At 40.1% G+C, this 21,809-nt stretch overlaps 1 protein-coding gene across 26 annotated transcripts in view; it reads right to left on the reverse strand.

The window, feature by feature from the left end:
* The window catches only part of CADPS2 (calcium dependent secretion activator 2), a 556,952-nt gene that overhangs the window by 168,716 nt on the left and 366,427 nt on the right, over positions 1-21,809 (reverse strand). For all 26 annotated transcript variants that reach the window (XM_037888978.2, XM_037888976.2, XM_037888967.2 and 23 more), the window contains exons 9-11: positions 15,220-15,286; positions 2,001-2,109; positions 867-1,070 (exon numbers count right to left, since the gene is read on the reverse strand). In XM_037888978.2, the coding sequence (XP_037744906.1) occupies positions 867-1,070; positions 2,001-2,109; positions 15,220-15,286 (380 nt within the window). The remainder of the gene's footprint in view (positions 1-866; positions 1,071-2,000; positions 2,110-15,219; positions 15,287-21,809) is intronic.

Below are 21,809 nucleotides of genomic sequence, written 5' to 3' on the forward strand. Positions count from 1 at the left end.
TGAAATTAGCTTTTCCCTTCAACCCACAGTGACTTCGAACAGAATATGACAGCAGAGTCAGCATGACTTGGGCTGCATCAGCGGGAGTGTGATTATATGAGAGACTGGTAGCATCGCCTATATTAAGGTTGCTCAACACTTGCCACTATAAGATTTTGATTCCAGTTGCTTATAATTCTGTACAACTTTAACTCTTTGGGCTGAAATTGCATATGCCAGGTTTCTGTCTCAGGTTGGTATTTTTGGGGGGAAAACTTCAGCCGAAACGGTTCAGCCATTTCCAAGAACGAGGCTAGGGAAAAATAAGTTGTTTTGCCTATGTTAAAATATTCTGGTGCTTTCTAGCCCCTTCATGCCTTTTCTGAATGCTTTGAAGATTTAACACATAATTTAGTAACCTCTGGGGATGTATGGAAGTCTTGCAGCCCATCTAGGCCATCCACCTCTCTATCTTATGTTTGTATTAACATATTTGTATAATATATTTGGGTGCACGCAAAAGCAGATTATAAAGCTAATGGATTGATGAGGGTAAAATAATGCTTTCCTATTGATCACTGTAATGGTTCACACTTAGAAAACTATATTCTACACCAGATGCTATCTCCATGGCAATATGTGGTTCAACTTTAACCCGTATACAGTTAATTGTTATATTTTCATAATTTACAATAGCAACAGCGACCTCCAAATCAGACATTCTCTGGGTGCTAATGATACTCTGGGTTAAAGAGCTTTCAGCTAAGAACAAACTATCAGGAAACATCCTCCTTGTGAATCACTCCTGCTTAATCTTCCCTGAGGGAGCCACTCCATGCTTCACTTATTAAAAACCAAAAGCGAACCAAAAAACCCCAAAACCTTACACAGCTGTGATAATTCCATGTGGACATTTCCTCCTTTTGGATTCATCTTCTGTGCTTGACTTGCAGGAATGGGTTTATATGACTGGCCTGTTGCTCTGTACATTGCTTGAACCCATAGTATTCTATCCTGGTCATCATCACTGGCGAATATTACCGTATCTCCTTCTTTAACAGCATTGAAAAACATTTGACCACCCTGAAGACCTGCAAAAATAGATTGCAAAATAAATTATTAGTGCACAATGGCACCAGTGATTTTTAATGTGACTATTAAATACATATTTAGTATGTTAACTAACTGGATGCCAATATTTTTAAGATCATCAAATGAATTAAATATGTATTTGTGCTCAAGAAGCATGAGAAAACTTGTAGCACAGCCATTAAATGGTAGTATGTAGACATAATATATACAGGCCATGCAACGATTAACCCAAATCCTAATCTGTTCCCCACTGGAGTCAAGAATGAGAGAGACTAATAAATAATAAATAATAATACTTAGCACTCATATATCACTTTTCATCTACAAACCACTGCACAAACAAACTAATCAAGCCTCTCAACATCCCTGGTGTGTAGGTAATTTTGATCATTCCTATTTTCATGTCCAGAAATTGAGGCAGAGATGTTAACTGACTTGCTCAATCAGGTTTATAACCTATGAGTTCCTGGCTTCTGATTCTGGTGTAAATTTACTAGACCATGCCAACTCTTACAATGTTGAAGTCTGTGGGTTTAGATTAACAGACTTCATTCAGTAGAGTCCTACTGAGTTCTCTTTGTCTGTCAATCTTTACTATCAATACTAACAATATAAAAAGAAAGGGGAAGATATTGGTTTACTGTGTTTCCCTGAGAGGTGTGTTTTTGTTTTAGTGCAAATGGCTCCATGACCTTTTGGACACCTTAGTTTGTACTTTTTGATTTTCTTTCTTTCAACAAACTTCCTTCTTTCTAAAGCATGATTTTCTCACTTGAAAATCCCAGAGTAGTAACTGTAAGACCTTCAGCCACTGGCAGAAAATCAACGTTATCCTGTTGACTGACAGAAACATGAAAGATAATAAGAAAGTAAAACGAATCTGCTATTGTACATACTCTGTAAGACTTTTGCAATAGCATGAAGAGTACCTATGTGAGGAGCTGTATAATCCACAGTGTATCCTTCAAGCTGCATTAATTCCTGAGGCTCAGATTTCTTTTCTCTGTAACTGCACATTGCAAATGTGTACTGGCTTACCTGAATAAGAACAGGAGTTTTTGGTTTGTTACATTGCATTTCATAGGTTTACATACCAGCAGACAATTGACTGGTGTTATACAACACAAACAACAAGACACATATACAGAAAGCAGAAGAAATGCTACTTCACATCTTTTAAATGCTCAAACTGAGGGGTGAGAAAGTGCCATAAATCATCCTCTCAAGAGGATCAGTTGCCAGAAGAATAGAAGCAGACTACCTTGTGGAAAAGAAACTGCTGACAGAGGGAAAGGCACACAATCAACCAGTGGAGATAAATGAGTGTGCAGTCTGGTCACTCCTAATCAACAGAGGTAAGAGCTACCTACAGACTTTAGTATGGGGAAGAAGAGAACCCAAGTTTCACATGGGGCTGGGGAAAGAAAGCTATGATGTAAAGTATAATAATAATGGAATCTGGGTAGCTAAATTCCTGTACACTGCTTTGAAAATGTACTGCATTGTTTTAATTATTATTTGTTGTTTTACAGTAGCTGTCAGGGCCCCCAAAAAGATTGGCCCCATTGTGGTGGGGTACATGCACATGTTAAGTGAACAGTCCCTGCCCGCAGAGGTTACAATCTAAATGAACAAGACAGACAAGTGGAGTATGATCCAATTTTACAGATGGGGAACTAGGCTCAAAAAGATTAAGTGACTTATCCAGTGTCACAAATGCAGTCTATGGTGAGGCAGGAACAAAACCTAAATATCCTGAGTTCCAGTCAAATACTTTAACCACAAGACCAACCCTTCTTCTGTTTAATTTTTCACATAAATGAACTAAGGATAAATTAAATTATAAAGTGCATATGTACATATATGAGATTCTGTATGCAGATTTTGTATATTATCTGTTACTTAAAATATTTATTTAATTTAGTCCGATACATCTATAAATATTAAAATAAGCAGCAAATGCTGGCTAAGAGCCAGATTCTTTTACTCACACTGAACAGCAACCTCACTCCTCAAGCTTGGTCCATCAATTTAGATGGGACTACCCTAGGAGTAAGGTACAGCTCAACATGAGTAAGGGTGGCAGAATCTGGCCAAAATGGTTAAAATTTTCTTTCACACAGATTCACAGATTTTAAGGCCATACGGGACCATTATGATCAGCTAGTCTGACCTCCTGAACCACACAGGCCATAGAACCTTACCCAGGTATGCAGAAAGTCCATAATTTTTGTCTGAGCTAATGCATATCATTTAGAAAAATAATGAGTCTTGATTTACAAAGACTACAGGTGATAGAGAATCTACCACATCCCAAAGTAAGTTGTTCCAACACTTAATTACCCTCACGGCTAAAAAATTACATTTTATTTCTAGTCTGAATTTATTTAGCTTCCATTTCCAACTGTTAGATCTTGTTGTGCCTTTTTCTGCCTAGATCTACTATAAGAAGAACTCTTCCCCATGCAGGTAGTTGTAGACCAGGATCAAGTCATTTAACTTTCTCCTGGATAAACTAAATATGTTTTGTACTTAAGTCTCTCAACTAAAAAGCATGTTTTTTCAGACTGCAAATCATCCTTGCAGCTCTTTTCTGAACCCCCTCTAATTTTTCAACATCCTTTCTGAAGTGTTGACACCAGAACTGGGACAACATAACAGTGATGGTCTACTAATGCCATATTCAGAGACAATACTACCTCTCTACTTCTACTTGATATTCGCTTGCTTATACACCCAAGGATCATATTTGCTCTCTTAGCTACAGCATTGCACTGGGACCTCACGTTCAATTGGTTATCTACCATGACCCTGAAGTCCTTTTCAGCATCACCAAATCCCAAGATACGGACCCCCATCTTGCAAATGTGACCTACAATCTTTGTTCCCAGCTGAATGTTCCTGCATTTGGCTATACGCTAAAACACATGTTGTTCTTACCAGATGATCCAGTTTGTTCTGTATCCATATCGGTCTTCTCAGACTAGCAGCTTTAAATAACAATATCACACCAATGACTTGCATCATAAAGGTAGTTAGTAATTAACTAATCGTGACAATGTTTATATTCCAGTTTTTTCCTGCAGTTACTGTACATCTGTGAAGACATCGTGAATTACTTGGTACTAGGCTCACTCCTAATATCTCCTGCACTGTTTTGCATCATAAGGTGGTCTCCTAAGGACTGTGCAACATAGTCTGTTGGCTTTACTTACATTTTTCTAAAGGGACATTTCTCAAAATCAACGCTAAGTTTTATATTTTGTTTAAATATATAAAACCTAAACTTTTTCAAATCCTAAGACAAAGAGAATAAAATCATAGTAAATCTTTCAGAAAACATGGGGACACAGGAAGTGCCTCATCGGATTACATCAATGGTCCATTTAGTCTGCTACCTATCTCTGTCAGTGGCCACATGAGAAGCTAAACAGGAAGGTGGAAAACCCTCATTGTGGACAACAGAACAATAACATGCATAGGGAACAAATATTTAATAATAGGCTCTTTAACATAGCTGAGAAAGGTATAAAAAGATCCAATGACTGGAAGTTGAATCTAGACAAATTCAGATGGGAAATAAGGCATAATTTTGAGAGTAATGAACAACTGGAACAATTTACCAAGGGTTGTGGTGGATTCTACACCACTGACTACTTTTAAATCCAGACTAGATTTTGTTCTAAAAGATATGTTTGAGGAATTATTTTGTGGAACTTCTAAGGCCTGTGGTAGGTTAGATGATCACAATGGTCCCTTCTGGACTTGGAATCTACAAATCTATGAAAATATATATTTTGTTGTTTCATCATAAACAAAAGCTGGAAAAGTGGTGAAATACATTTTCAAGTAATTGGGCTAAAGGAAGTTTCCTCTGATAATTCAGAAAATAACTGTCAAAAATGTGAAGTCTGAAGTTAGAGAAAAGATATTTGCAGATAAAAATAGAACTGATCTATCTTCTTAAATAGCAATATTAGGTTGTAGTGCTTAATTTGTAATGAAAGATGTGCCAGGGCTCAAGCAAGTTTTTTACATTAACAACTCATGCAGCAAGCCCAGAAGTGCCAGGTCTATGAACTGCCAAGCCTAGAGGTGCTGGGGCTCAGCCAGGACAAGCTCTGGTACAAATTAAGCACTGTTATGTAGGAAGAAATGTAAATTTCTTGTCTGTAACTTTTCCACAGTATGCATCCGATGAAGTGAGCTGTAGCTCACGAAAGCTTATGCTCAAATAAATTGGTTAGTCTCTAAGGTGCCACAAGTACTCCTTTTCTTTTTGCGAATACAGACTAACATGGCTGTTACTCTGAAACTTGTCTGTAACTGGAGTTCTCGGCAGCTCATAATTTCCACAGAACCAGATATCAGGGTCTCATACACATGCTTAATTAGCTTGCATGTTAAAGTTTATTCATAACAAAATGCAAAGCTACTATACATTTTTGTTTGTTTATTACAAACCTGAAAATGGGCTGTACAACAATTTCACCAAGTTATACCAATTTTTAAAAGGAAACCCAGCCCATAAGGTGAAGCATTCCCCACCAGAAGGCAGGGGGAAGGGAAAAGACAAGTTTTCACTACCCCCACCTCTATTAGAGAGGGAAGATTTGGGAGACATATGGCTCCAACAGTATCCCATATCTTCTCAGCAGTTCCAGACTCTAGGAGGTGGAGTATAGCGTTCAAAGCTTGACTGCCAGGTGGAAATGAGCACACCTTGGCAGTACATTCATGGTCCAGGGCCACAGTTACAGAGAGAATATACTTCGTAATTGATCCGTGGACTTTCTGACCTTGGGAAACCTTGAGGGCCCAAACAGACAATTACCTGTTTGGTAATTAGAGATGGATAGGGTTGCCAACCCTCCCAGTTTCGCTGGGAGTCTCCTGAAATCATGCTCTATCTCCCGGGGGCTACTTCAGCCAAACCAGGAGATTTTGGGGCGTTAAAAGGCCAGCACGGCAGCAGGGCTAAGGCAGGCTCCCTTACCCGCTTACTCCCTTACTCCTCAGCACCGCTCCCAGAAGTGCCTGGCATTGTCCCTGTGGCCCCTGGGAGGCAGGTGGTTTCCAAGTGCTGCCCCCGCCCTGAGTGTCGACTCCGCAGCTCCCACTGGCTGGGAACTGTGGCAAATGGGAGCTGCGGGGGCGGTACCTGTGGGCAGCGACGCATGGAGACCCCCTGTCCCCGAACCTAGGAGCTGCTGCCAGAGGGATGTGCCGGTCGCTTTCGGGAGCCACCTGAGGTAAGTGCCAACCTCCTCACCCCCTCCCACACCCCAAACCCCAGGCCCAGCCCAGAACCCGCACCCCCTCCTGCATCCAAACTCCCTCCCAGAGCCCACACCCTGCACTCCAACCCCCTGCCCCAGCCTAGAGCCCGCACCCAAATTTCCTTCCAGAGCCCTACCCCACACTCCCTCCTGCACCCAAACTCCCTCCCAGAGCTTGCACCCCACACGCCCTCCTGTACCCCAACCTCCTGCTCCAGCCCAGAGCCTGCACCCTGCATCCAAACTCCTTCCCAGAGCCCGACCCCACACCTGCTCCTGCACCAAAACTCCCTCCCAGAGCCCGCACCCTGCACCCCCTCCTGCACCCAAACTCCCTCCCACAGCCCACACCCTCTCCCACACTGCACCCCCTACCCCAGCTTGGTGAAAGTGAGTGAGGATGGAGGAGAGCGAGCAACGGAGGGAGGGCAGATGGAATGAGTGGGGAGTGGGGCCTCAGAGAAGGGGCGGGACGGGGCATGGCCTCGGGAAGGGGTAGGGCAAGGGTTTTTGGGTTTGCGCGATTAGACAACCCTAGGGATGGAGGACGCCCATGGTCTGAGGGAGTTGTGAAAATAGTTTTGTAGGTACTGTATATATAAAACCTAATAGGAGAGAGTGGATAATCAGCAGGCAGGTACAGAGCCACATCATAAAGGGAGCTTGAGGGTTATAGTTTCCTAGGGAATATTTAAAATAGTTTTAAGAATAACATACATGATTCAAAATCCTAAAGTTGTGCAAACTGTTAGCCTATGTAACATTAACAATGTTAACCTCCCATTCCTTGCATACCCTTCCTTCCTACTGTCTGTTACACTCATCCAGTGAGTTTTGTCTTCCATGAGATTTTAAGATTTTTGGGTTGGTGACCAAGTCTTCCTATGTATTATACAATGCTCAGCAAAACTTGACCCTGATCCTGATTTGAAACTGTGGGCGCTATAATAGTTTATATAAATCCAAATAATAAAAAACATATAAAAGTTAATTAAGACTATTACAATCTATAAACTATGAAGGCTGCTGATGTATGATTATTGAAATACCATTGATGGACAATTGGGTAACTTGATCTGCTCAGCTAAAGAAGTGAAGGTGTTTGGTTTTCATGTATATTCCAAAAACATTGTTTTAGTTGCATCAGTTTTTGTCTCATCAGGAATCAGTGCTCCTGCCACAACGTTATTGTTGTTAGTGTTAATTATTTTTGCAGCAGTCAAAAGTGTGCAAGGTGCTTAGTAGAACAAATAAGAGACAAGTCCCTGCTAAAAAGGGCTTACAATAAGGAGGAAAGAAAAAATATCTTATTTTTGTTCACTGCTACCCTTTTAAATGTATGTTAAACCCTCCCTCACCATTCCAAGCTAGAGTAATGCTACGTATTCACTTGGATATGAACAACACACTCACAACTGTACCCATCTGGCATGTAATTTTGAGCTCACATTTGCTATTTTTCCACATATTTTTTCATGAATCACATATTGCCATTTACAGACAGACTCGTCAATAGCCACTGGTACTAATTATAGTAATGATCCCCCACCACAGAAAACTGTGATTGAACCTGAGCCACAGTCCCCTTCCCTATACTCCCATCTGGGTCACTACAGATTCTCTTTGCTGTCTCACAACAAGGTGGCAGATTGTTTGGGCTGGAATTAGGGAGGCACAGGTGTTACCTCCTGCTATAAATTCTTTAGTTACTCTATTTCCCTTCTGTTTTACTGGATATTTAACTGATGCAATCATACTCCCAAGCCCAACAATATACTGTACTGCTAATAAAAAATCCTTCTTACAGTATAATGGTAAAGCAAAATTATACATTTAACCTAAAATATTTTCAAATTGTAAAAGTTCCTAGGAAAAAAGATTTAAAAATAAATCTACAAAATCAACACTCACTGGGCTCTATGATTATAAAGTGTACGCCCACTTTCTTTTGTTGTAGTGCACTGTCACATTTTTATGTATAAAATCTATGAGGCCAGGATTTCAAGGGCCACCTTGAGGAAGAATTTCTGGACTAATGCCCTATGAAACCAATGTTATACCTGAGATACATCAATGATATTTTCATCCTCTGGACAGGCATCCTAAACTCCCTCACAGATTTCCACCACAACTTCAACAACCACTACCCACCCATCAAACTAGAACATTCCCACATCAGGATCAACCTCCTGGACACCACAATCAACTTCAACAATGAAATCCTACAAATAACTATATACAAGACACCCACAGGACCACCATACCTCCCTTCACCAATCTAGTAACCACCTCAGTCACACAAAGAAATCTGTTATCTACAGCCAGACACTCAGATACCACAGAATATGCTCCGAGGAGATAGTCCAGGATGCACACCTTAACACACTTAAAACCGCCTTCAGCAAACAAGGACACTCCACCAGAGAAGTAGGTCAGATCATGGAATGGGCCACCCAAATATCCCATGAGAACCTGCTTCATTATGGGAAAAAAACAGTCTGACCACACACCCATAGTTGTCACCTACCACCCTACGCTGGGACCGATATGGGGCTATCATTAAACAACTACAACACATAGTCGATGGGGACCCCATCCTGAAATACTTCCAAAATCCCCTCTTCTGGCCCTCATACAAGCCTGCCACCTCACCCGCTCATCATCAGAAGCAAGGTCCCCACAGACGAGGACACAGCAACTCAAAGTGGCACAAGATCCTGCCAGAACAACAGATGCAAAATCTGCAGACATATCCCCACTGCTACCAAAACCCCCTCAACACATCTTTCAAGATCCAGGGGTCCTACACGTGCCTATCACAACAGGTAGCGTACTTCATCCAGTGCACTGCATGCCTCAATATCAGCTACATGGGTGAAATGAGACAATCACTATGCTCTCGAATGAACTCATACAGAAAATAATAAAACACAAAAACACCATATCACCTGTGGGCAAACACTTTTCACAAAGCAATCACTACATATTTGACCTCTCAATCTTCATCCTCAAAGGAAACCTGCACAAAACCTTCAAAGGATGAGCCTAGGAGCTTTAATTCATAACTTTGCTAGTCACTGAAAACCATGGACTTAATACAGAAATGGATTTATGGTTTATTATAACAATCTGTAACCCACTAACCCTCCCCTTTCCCTTTGTTTGTCCTATGACTGCAAAGGTATTAATTGGCCACTTCACTTTGAATGGTCTCTTAGAACATGTCAACTATTTACTCTAAACCAGTGGTTTTCAACATTTTTTCATTTGTGGACCCCTAACAAATTTGGAATGGAGGTGCGGACTCCTTTGGAAATCTTAGATATAGTCTGTGGACCACCAGGAATCCGCTGACCAGAGGCTGTAAACCACTGTTCTATGGTAACAATGACCTTTTCCCAGACCCTTTAGATACAGTCTGCGGACCCCCAGAGGTCACAGCTCTAAACAATCTGTTCCACCTTTAGCTGCGATACTCTGAGTACCTTTCCCAGACCTGAAGAAGAGCTCTGCGTGGCTCAAAAGCTTGTCTCTTCCACCAAAAGAAATTACTCCAATAAAAGATATTACCTTACTCACCATGTCTCTCTATGCATAAAAATTTGCACCTCCTGTGTGGCTCATGCCCTTGCAGAATTCTCCTACCCAGGAGATAGGGTGTGCGTACTGCTAGTTCATGGAGAAACTTGAAGAGCATATAAGAACTTCCTCTTTTTCTTACATTTTTGAGATAGAGCCTAGGATATGTGACTGAGTTGGTGAGATGAGACTACAGAAAGCTACAGAACTCAACAATAATATATATAAAACTAAAGCTAGTAGTTTATATTTATAGCTTGGTTGAATGTTCATAGATTCATAGATTTTAAAGCTAAAGTGACCACTGCAATAATCTAGTCTGACCTCCTGCTTAACACAGGCCCATACGACTTCCCAGAATTCATTTCTTTTTGAAATGGAACATATCTTTTCCAATCTTGATTTAAACATTTGTAGTAACAGAGAACCTGCCACAACCCTCATAAACTGTTCCAATGGTTAATTACTCCCACTGTTAATATTTGTGTCTTGTTTCTAGCTTGGATTTATCTAGCTTCAACTTCCAGCCACGGGATTTTATTATACCTTTGTCTGCTAGACTGTAAAGCTTTCTATTATCATATTTCTGTTCCTCATCTAGATATATATAGATTGTGATCTAATCATCCCTTAGTCTTCTCTTTGTTAAGTTAAATAGATTGAGCTCTTCAAGTCTCTCATTATAAGGCATGTTTTCCAAATCCTTTAATCATTCTCATGGTTCTTCTCAGAACCCTCTCCAATTTATCAACATCCTTCTTGAATTGTGGACTCCAGATTTAGACATAGTATTCCAGCAGTGGGCACACCATTGCCAAACACAGAGGTAACATAGCTTCCATAATCCTACTCAAGATTCTCCTGTTTGTACATCCAAAGATTGTGCTAGGCCCTTTGGCCAAAGTGTCACACTGGGAGTTCATGTTCAGCTGATTATCCACCACAATGCTCAAATCTTTTTCAGAATTCCAAGGATAGAGTTCCTCACCCAGTAAGGATGGCCAACTATCCCCTACTACCACACAACTAAGTCAAAAGAGCTCATGGATTTCTTGTAGGCATCATAGAGGAAGTGGGTCTTAAGGAAGAGAGGGTAGTGAGCCTTACAAATTATTTCTCAATATAGGACGTTTTAGACATACAGACATCACATACTTCGTCCTGTGTCAAATTCATCCCTAGGTGGCTGAAGAGGGAAGTCCAAGCACCACATTTAGAAATTGGTAGGTGAGATCATTGGTAGTAAAATATTAACTCTAACCATAAGAATATAAGAATGGCCATCTAGATCAGTGACCTGTTTCTGACAGTGGACACTGCCAGATACTTCAGCGGGAGTAACAGAACAGGGCAATTTCAAGTGATCCATCCCCTGGCGTCCAATACCAGTTCTTAGCAGATGGAGGTATAGGGACACCCAAAGCACTTTGTCCCTGACCATCTTGGCTAATAGCCATTGGTGGACCTATCATCCATGAACTTAGCTAATTTTTTTCTGAAACCAGTTATACTTTTGGCTTTCACAATATCCCACAGCAAAGAGTTCTCCAGGTTGATCATGCATTGTGTGAAGAAGTACTTTTTCTGTTTTAAATCTGCTGCCTATTAATTTCATTGTGTGACCCCTACTTCTTGTGTTATGGGAAGGGGTAAGTAACACTTCCCTATTCACTTTCTCTATACCATTCATGATTTTGTAGATCTCTATCATATCCCCCCTTAATTGTCTCATTTCTAAACTGAACAGTCCCAGTCTTTTTAATCTTTCCTTGTATGAAAGCAGTTTCATCCCACTACTCATTTTGTTGCTCTTCTCCACAACTTTTCCAATTGTAATATATCTTTTTAAAAATTGGGTAACCAGAACCGCCCTCAATATTCAAGGTGTGGGCATACCATGGATTTATATAGTGGCACTATAATATTTTCTGTTTTATTATGGATCCCTTTCCTAATAGTTCCTAACATTCTGTTAGCTTTTTTTGCTGCCGCAGCTCACTGAGCAGACAATTTCAGAGGACTATCCATGATGACTCCAATATCTTTCCTGAGTGGTAACAACTAATTTAGACCCCAACATTTTGTATAGCTGGGATTATTTTTTCAAATGTGGATTACTTTGCAGTTATTAGCTCAGAATTTCACCTGCCATTTTGTTACCCAGTCACCTAAGTTTAGTGAGACCTCTTTGTAACTCCTCACAGTTTGGACTTAACCATGTCAAGTAATTTTGTGTTGTCTGTAAATTAAAAACAGGAAAGGACAAAGTATTTCATGTTTAGAATCTTTCCAACCTATTTTTACTGAAAACAAACTGTAAGGTCCATGGTTCAAAAATGAATTCTTTCATGAAAGTCTTATAGCTAATTCTTTCATGAAAGTCTTATAGCTAAGACTTAAATCTTGCAGCCCTTACTCAGTCAAAATTTCTAAGGATTTCTGTGGCAGGTCATAAAGACAGCAAGATTTAGCCAACATGTCTGAGATAACAAGAGCCCCAATATCTGGGCAGATGGACTTCTGGCATTTAATGATGAAAAGAACAGCTAGGAATGAATTACAATTATAACAGAAATGTCTCTCTATTTGGCTTATTGGAAGAAGAAAATATTACCAGATTGTACGCAAGATAAAATATCAGAACTGACTCTTTTTTCTTCTTCTCTAAAATATAAGATATTGTGCCCCTGTCGTTTTCCAGTTTGAAAAGAAGGATGGATAGATAGCCTTCTAAAGAAGTGACTGGATTTTAAAAGGAACAAACAAACAATTATGTCACAGAACAGAAGTAGTTAGAATTTCCAAATATTCAAAAGCCCGTTGTATCCATTCTATACTATCAAACTGTTCCCTCTCAGACAGGTATAATTTCTAAATAAAAGGGAGTAACCACACTCCCACATCGCTCACAACAGCTTCCTGCACAATCAGCATTGCACATTAACGTCACACTTGAATAATAGTTCAAGACCATGTGTAAACCATGTTGAAGGCATCTATCATATAACTGAATTTTATGTGCTTAGTGCTTTAATGATGTAAGTCAAACAGATATGAAAGAGACAGAGAGAGAGGGGAGGATCACCAAGAATGTCAATAATGAATCAGTACAACAGGTTGATATGCATTGTTACATGTTTATTTCAAATCTTTCACTTGCACTGATAACATGAGACAAGTAGCATGTATAGATCACATCAATAAGCAGGGCCTGACTGTATAGCTAATATTAAATTCACACAGTATCTTTATATAATATAATTTGTTGATTTTTGTAGCTACTTCATGTTATGATTCTGTCATGCTGACATCATGCACCAACTTTACTGATATGGGCCAAAATAAAGTGCTGGTGTCTAGTGCAGAAGATCATCACAATTAGAAAATTATTGTAATGCTTTCCCCCTAGATTCTAGCTTGAGAACAGAAAGTGGGAGATCATTAAAATTAAGTTTATTGGACTCAGCTGGTCTCCTAGTTGGTTCCACAACCTCTCCATCCACCCCCCTAGGCCTGCTAAGGTGCTCACTCTCTAGGACTTTCATGTCTAGGAGGTCCACAAATAGGAAGAGACTAGAGCCTTTTTGTGAGGTAGAGGGCAGCAGAACAGGGGGGCTGCAGGAAGGAAGCATGGGGGAACAGCAGGATGAGAGGCATTCCATCCCTTCTGTGCACTTTAAGAAGTTCACTGCCTATACGCAAGCCCTACAGAGCCACATCAGCGTCATCCCCACCCCCGCTAAGCCTTGGGAGGCTCATAAGGGGCCCTAAAACCTCCCCTGGGAGCCTTAAGAGGCTCAGAAGAACTTGTAAAGCCTAACTAAAGTGCCTACTCCTCTTCCCGAGGGAGTCTGTGCATTCTTATAAAGATTTTTACCCTAAAGTCATAGGGTGGAGCTTGATTTCACACCACTGAAGCCATTGACTTCAATCGAAGCCAAACCAGATCCAAGTGCTTTCAACTTTTATTTTAATTTGAACAAGGATTTTGTCTGGGATGGTTATTATTCTGCTTAATGTCCTTTAAACTCTCAGAATTGGAGTGGCAAAGGGGAGCAGTTGAATGTGGATGAACGACAGAATGCTAGAGGAAGGAGATGGGTTTCCAGTAAAATAGTTATCCACTGTTTTAGAAATCCTTGGGCTGATGAACTCCCCACAGGCCCACCAATAATATAAATAACACGTACTCAAGGAGATTCACATCACCACCACGGCACCTTTCTGCCAGTTAGAATAGGGACACATAAAGGAGAAGAACTGACTCTAAAGTACATCACATTTTCAACCATGACCTGAAAACAATCATCACCCTGAGAATGTGCAGAGGGCGTGCTGATTTTTTAAACACTAATTAAAATTGCTGTTCATTGCTCCAGTCTGACAACTCATGTAAGAAGCATATGCATTTCTATTCCAAATCTATTATTCACATATTTGGTCTAAATGAAAAACTGTTTTCTCTTGCCACGGAGGGCAGGACAAGAGGCAATGGGTTCAAACTACAACATTGCAGATTTAGATTAAATCTCAGGAAAAATGTCCTAATTGTAAAAACACTAGGACAATGCAACAAACTACTTAGGGGAGTTGTGGAAGCTCCTTCACTGGAGGTTTTCAAAAAGAGGCTGGATAGCCATCTGTCTTGGATGGTTTAGACTCAACAAATGCTGTATCTTGGCAGAGGGTTACACTAGATGGTCCCTGTGGTCCCTTCTAACCCCATAGTTCTATAATTAAATGGCTAATATAGAAAGGATTCTCTCTCTCTCTCCACACACACACACACACAAAACTAAAACATCAAGAAAGTATAACATAGTAGTACCTTGTTACTTTTATTTAATTTCAAATACAGAACACAGTAGTTGAATTAGCTCATTCAGGTAGGATAAATATATTTTACTTTTTACAAATATTTTTTAATTTTTTCACTGAACAGAATGCTGCTAGAAAGGGCCATGCTTGATGGGATAATTCAAGACCATAGAATTTCACTCAATAGCGTCTTTAAAATTGAACTCTTATTCTGAAGTTCTTCTGAGCAGGATCTGGTCTATGTGTATGTGAAATGCCCTCACACTTTTGTTCTCTGAACATATTATAAATAAAAATAATGATGCTGCTAAAAAATCTGAAGGAGTTCTGTGAACATATATCGAAGGTATGTATTTACAAAGGAGAATATGCTGCTTGAACATTGCAGAATCACAGGTAAGATTTTACCATTCTGAGAGTACATTTCCAGAAACTTCACCATCCAAACTTGGCAGACAAAGAAACTACTAACCTGAACAAGAACAAAGTAGCGTTTTTTCCATCTTTTCCAAACCTTCTGTCCAAGAGCATATAAATACCTGCCAAGTTAAAAAAATGTCATCTGTGAATAAACAATGTGATATAAAGAGGAGCCAATGAAAACAATTATTCAACTATCAATCCTTCCTTTAAATTAAGCAGTCATCTCCAAACAGAAGTAATTTTCTCTTCTATTTATTCAAGCCATTAAAAATGCAAGTGTGTAAATACTCCTTTTCACTCAAAATTAGACTGTAATTAAAAATATGACAAAGAGAAACAGACACAAACTGATTGGATTGATATTTAAAAAGACTAATCTGCTTGGCTCTTTTATGCAAGCAATTGACACTGAAAAAAAAGGGAAAGACAGAATAGAAACATGACTTAGCAAATTAGAACACTTATGGCTACACACACACACACACGAGTGTGTGTTTTTGTCAAAGAATTAGACTGCAGGCTCACATTTTTTGCTCCGTGCAGATTTAGTTTGTATTTCTAATTTTTTGCTGTTACTTCTTCAACACGGTTGAGTGTGGGTAAGTTTTGTATAACATCAACCATAGTGCCAATGCGGGAAGATGATCAAATATAAAACTGCCATCAAGGAAACAGGACTTCATTCTCTTTAATGTAAATAAAACTGAGGTTCCCAAATACAGATTCACCTGGTGTAGAGAATAAAAAACTAGACTTCGTGTTCCCAGGGACAGAGAAGTCTAGACTTTGGTAAAAGTCTGGGCGGAAGAGCAACACTGTAGTTATCTTAGGAGCAGCAGAAGGGTGCAGACTAGCAGCAAGTTTTATAACTGTTTTTTTCATTTTATGATTGTCAGACTCCTAATCATGAGGAGGACAAGCCTGCTCATAATGTCAGAGGGCAAAAGGTGGTGGTCTGAAATGAACGTCCCCAACAGCCCAGAAAAGCTGAGAGAGAGCGCCTTGTAGAACCTGAGGGAGAACACCACAACCCCCAGCCCAGGAGCTGTCCCAATGAGCCTGCCAGACTGCACTGAGGATAACTAGTATAATTCATGGAACAAAACCCTTGTACAAAACTCCAATTCAGTGTCTGGATTTGATGGAGCTGGACTCAGATAGCATTCCCCAGAAAAGCATATATTCAGAGGGTATAAACTCTGGTGAAAGTGCTGAAGGCCCCACAACAAATAAGGATATAGAAGAGAAACCCAGAGTCCTAGGCATCGACATCACTGGCAAAATGAGAAAAACCCTCAGCACTGATGGTGCCATAGTAGACATCTCAAGGTCACAGATTTTTGGATTCTTGATCATGCATTTTCCTTTTCTGACATAGTGATGGGAACTCCAGTCCCAAACATGGGTGAGCACTTCTCTTTCTCTTTTCCCCCGAGTCTGAGGACAACCAAGAGTGGTATTTAGGTGTCCTTGACCCACATGAGACTGCGCAGACAGCACTGCAAACTGATAGTCCTGGGTTAAAGCACTGAGGAGAATCATGGTATCAAGAATCTGACTGGTTTCAAACCTGAAGCTCTGCAGCAGGAGGTCTGTCTACCTGCAGTTAAGGAGGTAGAAACACACTGATTTTTCCTCAGAGTGTGGAGGCTAAGGCCTCCTGGTGACTGACAGAGCTAGTTCTGCCTCCAAAACTTCAAGCAAGGCTGAAAATTCACTATAGGATCTGTGGACCATGCCTCACTAAGAAAAGGTGGGATATGGGACGGAAAGTGACAAGGAGGGGCTAAGAGGTATGTTACCCTACAAACTATCAGCTGCTCTACAAGAAAAATGAGAGAGACAGCATTAACTCTCCTCTGTGTATTCTATGTCTCTTGTCCACAGAGGCACAGAATGTAATGGGAGCACTGAGTTCACTATAGCACAGGGTCTGATTCTAACATGCAGCTATCGCTGTATGGGAGTACCGAGGGGACAGCTGCTTGAGGTCCAAGGAGTTGGGACTGTGGTTCCCTGTGGATCTCTGGTTTCTGCTGTCTTTTTGGGCTCAATCCCCTGTGTTCTGCACCCTGTCAGCAGTAAGGTGCAGGCACTAACTCGTTCCTTCCACTCACTTTTGCAGAGGACAGAAGAAAATGCGCTTGTGTTTCTAAACAGATTCTTGCACTGTAGAGTTATTACAGGCGAAGGATATAACTTTTGCCCACTGAGAATGTATAGGACACAACTGTTTTTAATCAGACTGTGATCATTTTGTTATATCACACACTGAACCTCTCCCCTCATTATTAAAACATGGTGTTATCTTCCCTTAGTTCATGCCCTGGTACAAATGTGTAAGAATTCTGCTTTACTTGAGCACCGTGGGTTTTTTTGTGCTAGTGAGATCAGACAATTTGGTTTGTGTACCAGAGGTTTGTTTGCAGGACTGCTGTGTGATTGTGTTCTGGCTGAATACTCTAGAGCCTGCTGTGTAATTCCCATCTTCTCTCAATTGTAAGATTATCTTGAATTTGATAAAAAGAAAGTTTAAGAAACTGGGGGTGTAAATCAGACCTGTCAGAGAAAGGGCATACTGGGAGCACATATTTAACTGTGTTTTATGTGAGAATTTTTAGTGTTTGCCAATAATATATGTATTTACCACACAGAGTGCCAGAAACATACTCTAATGTGTAATGTGACTTGTTTTACTTTTCATATATACTTTAAAAGAGGCAAACACTTTCCCCTAGGTTGGAACATTTATTCTTTTTTGCCAACACATTCCCATTCTTCTCCCTTGTAATTTCTTTCTTTTCAGTGATCATGTTTGCGGGAGGGAAAAGTGTGAATGGAAATGTCTGAAGAACAGTAACAAAAACATCTACAGAATACTGGTCTCATCCTTGGGGACAAAGGAGACCACAGAACAGCTCAGGAAAGGGGGTGCACAGGTGAGATTTGTGATCTCTCAATCCTGAGCCTGTCTTCTGCCAAGCGAGTCTTCTGGCATAACTCAGAGGAGTGATGCTTTAATCATGCTGGATGCCAATGGCCTCCTGGGGCCAACACAGCAGCTAGGAGTAAAGAGCTGGAAATTGCTGAGATATAGGAACATCCTGACCATGTGCACTTACCGCTGGGTGTGGCCCCTTAGTGTATGTCTACACTGCAAATAGGCACCCGCAGCCAGCACATGCCAGCTGACTGGGACTCAGGATGCAGGGCTGTTTAACTGTTGTGTAGATCAGGGGTTCTCAAACCGGGGGTTGGGACCCCTCAGGGGGTCGTGAGCTGTCAGCCTCCACCCCAAACCCCGCTTTTCCTCCAGCACTTATAATGGTGTTAAATATATAAAAATGTGTTTTTAATTTATAAGGGGGGGGTGTCACACTCAGGGGCTTGCTATGTGAAAGGGGTCACCAGTACAAAAGTTTGAGAACGACTGGTGTAGATCTTCTGGCTCGGGCTGCAGCCCAAGCTCTATGACCCTTCCACCTTGCAGGGTCCTAGAGCCTGAGCCCAGACGTTTACACTGCAGTTAAACAGCCCCTTACATGGAGTCCCACAAGCCCAAGTCAGCTGGCCCAGGCCAGCCACAATTGCCTAACTGCAGGGTAGACATACTCAGACGGTTACAAAAGGAGCCATCTCTATGCCATCAGAGGATCCCCCGACTCCAGGATAATCCTTTCATGCCAGCAATGCTGGTTGTAGGCCTGGAATCCATTAGGGTTGCAGCATAAATTGAACACCCCACACTAAAGGTCTTCTCTGAGACCAAATGAGCATAGCACTGAGAAATGACAAAGGACATCTTAATTGTATGATGATCCATGAACATTTGATCTCTGAATGAAGTCTTTCCATAAGAAAAAAGGTGGTGGGGTTTTTTTGTTTGTTTTTTTAAAACTTCTCTTCCCATGGTTGTTTACAATTAAAACTTCTCTTTGATACTCTTTTTTTATTACTGTCATTTAAATGGGCACAATGCTCAAAATTTACCATCAACTCAAAACCAGTTTAAAAATATAGGGGAAAAAAGCCTATATTCCTCTAGTAAGTACAATGTTAAATACCAGCTTTCTCTGGGGAGTGAGAGCGAGGGGGAGGAAAACGCTGCCTATTTAACTGTAAAATCTGCTGTTCTTACATAGGATTAGGTAACAAAGAAATTAGCACTATTGACACAAAGCGGGGATTTAACACAGAGAAGCAAAGCCTTATGGCATTTGGTTTTACAAATCACCATAAACACACAACAATAATCTTAAACTATTAATCCCTCTTCCAGGGCTCTCTGTAAACAGAAGTGCTATTTCCTACTGTAGAACATTTCAGTAATTACCCAGGGCTATGTCATATCTTCATTCCACATGTGAAAACTCCTGTGGCATCATAAAGAGTTAAACATTCATTCTGTGTGGAGTAGCACTTGGAAATTTCATATTAGGAATTTACAGGAATTTTAGTTTGTCACAAATTGTGGCCAGGGCTCACTGGGGAGAATGGTAAAATGGACAGATCCCAGAGGTGAAAGCAATGCTTAATTTGTACCAGGGCTGAGTCCCAGCACCTCTAGGCTTGCCACATCAGTTATGAAAGTAAAAAAATTGCTTGTGCTCCGGCAGCTCTTTCATTACAAATTAAGCACTGGGTGAAAGAGACCTGGGATTTCACTGGCGAACCTTGTGCCTCTGGGAGAAGGGAAGACCTGAAGTCTTTGCAAACCAAGGTCCCTCTTTGTACCCTCTATACTCTCATACGGGGGGAGGGCAAGAGGGCTCAGAAGTGAGCTGAATCATAGGGGCTAGGCTTAGGAGGGTCTACCCTTAGTTATTAGTTATATGGTGGGAGCCCTGTAACCCCACAATGGACCCAGTTAAATGCCTGGTATATGGGCACCCCTGCCCTCCGCTCTGTTAATAAAGTTGCAGCTTGCTGCTTAAATCTATCCCCGTGTGTACCTTCATTCATTTACACATGCTGATCAATCACTCCATGCACAGAATATGCCCTTAACACTATACCTTGGGGTATATGCCCTTTTGATTATCTTCAGCCATACTGAAAACCACACAGCAGTCATTCTCTCCTAGATTCTCTCTCTCTCTTTGGGAAACACTGAAACATATTTTGTGTCAAACTCCAAAAAATCATATGCAGATACAGCTGATATGATATTCCTCAAAAATATCGTACAATTTACTACATGTACTCTCTCGCTCTCTTTAATTCTGGTTCCACCATCGAGACTGTCAAAGGTAATTCTTGAATTATTACAATTTGGCTACATATTTAGATGGAGGCCTCTGAAAAAGTACTGTTACACTTTGCTTATTAAGAAATAGCTTCACCTTCAGCTCTATTTCTCAAGATCCACTTTTGTTACAACACCTATTACAAATTTGCCAATGTTCAATGGGTAGGCTGAAGGCAAGTTGGGAAAAGTTGTTATTTATTGATCTGTGTAATCACACAATTTCAAACACACAAATATAAAAGATGTACATATATTAACAATGTATATATTTGATTGTCCAGCTCCCTCAACCTTTGTATATTTGTTCATTTTCTTAATTTGGCAGTAATCTGAGGCTAGCACAATGGAGCCCCAGTCATAATCAGGGCCTTTAGATAAGACAAGACAATATGAACTTATATTAACATTAGTAGTATTAATAATAATAGGGATTGAAATTCAACACAAAATTATTTAGAAAATAAAACCTTCTTAAAAGTTTGCTGTTTTAATAATAGCCTTGAAAATTGTTTTGTCAAATGAACATGCTATATTTCCCTTTTATTTTCAATCCACATAACGAGTTGAGCTGTAGAACTCAGAATTGTATTATAATCAATTAAAGTAATAGATTAAAACTACCTATTCTATACTGCTTGCTGTATTTTTTCCAACAACAAAAATAGAATTCATACACATTTCATGGAATTTTTATAATTAATTTTCTGGATGAAATAAAAACTGTGATGGATGCTGATTTTATTTATATAACAATGTAAGGGCAGTCAATATCCTTTTATCTGAAAATAAAACAAATTTACTGAATGTTGTACTCCTGAAATATTTGCAATGCGAAAACTGTTTTTGCTAAATCTGACAAAAAAATTTATATACAATAAGCTTAAAGGTTTTTCAAAGTACATATCCACATATTACAAAAGTTCAAAAACAGTTAAATATTGTAATTTAGTTTCAGTTATGTGGTGGCATATGTGTCAAAAATGAAAGAGGGTGGCAGATTATTTGCACTAAATTCATGCTGTGAGAGTTCAGGGATTTAGTTTTTGATGAAAAATCAGCACTAATGAATAGCTGAAAATTCTAATTGTGTGTGGAATACTGGAACTATTCACTGCTGGGAAAAAAGCGAAAAGGACTTATTACTTCAACACAGATCATTTTTAGTCTAGCTTTTTATTCTAAGGAATGAAGCAATCAATTTACATCTTGAATGATAAATCCTCTACTTTTACAAGGCTTCATTTATCACAAACAATGAAAAAATACAGAAAGAAAAATCAATACATATAGCAGTTTAGTCCAGCAAAGGGCTTTCTTAAAGAGAAACCTCAGTCAAGGTTGAAGGAGCAATTAATGCAGTCTCAAAAAACTGGGCCATTCTGATAGAGTTC

This window comes from Chelonia mydas, chromosome 1, assembly GCF_015237465.2.
Source record: "Chelonia mydas isolate rCheMyd1 chromosome 1, rCheMyd1.pri.v2, whole genome shotgun sequence".
Lineage (NCBI taxonomy): Eukaryota > Metazoa > Chordata > Testudines > Cheloniidae > Chelonia > Chelonia mydas.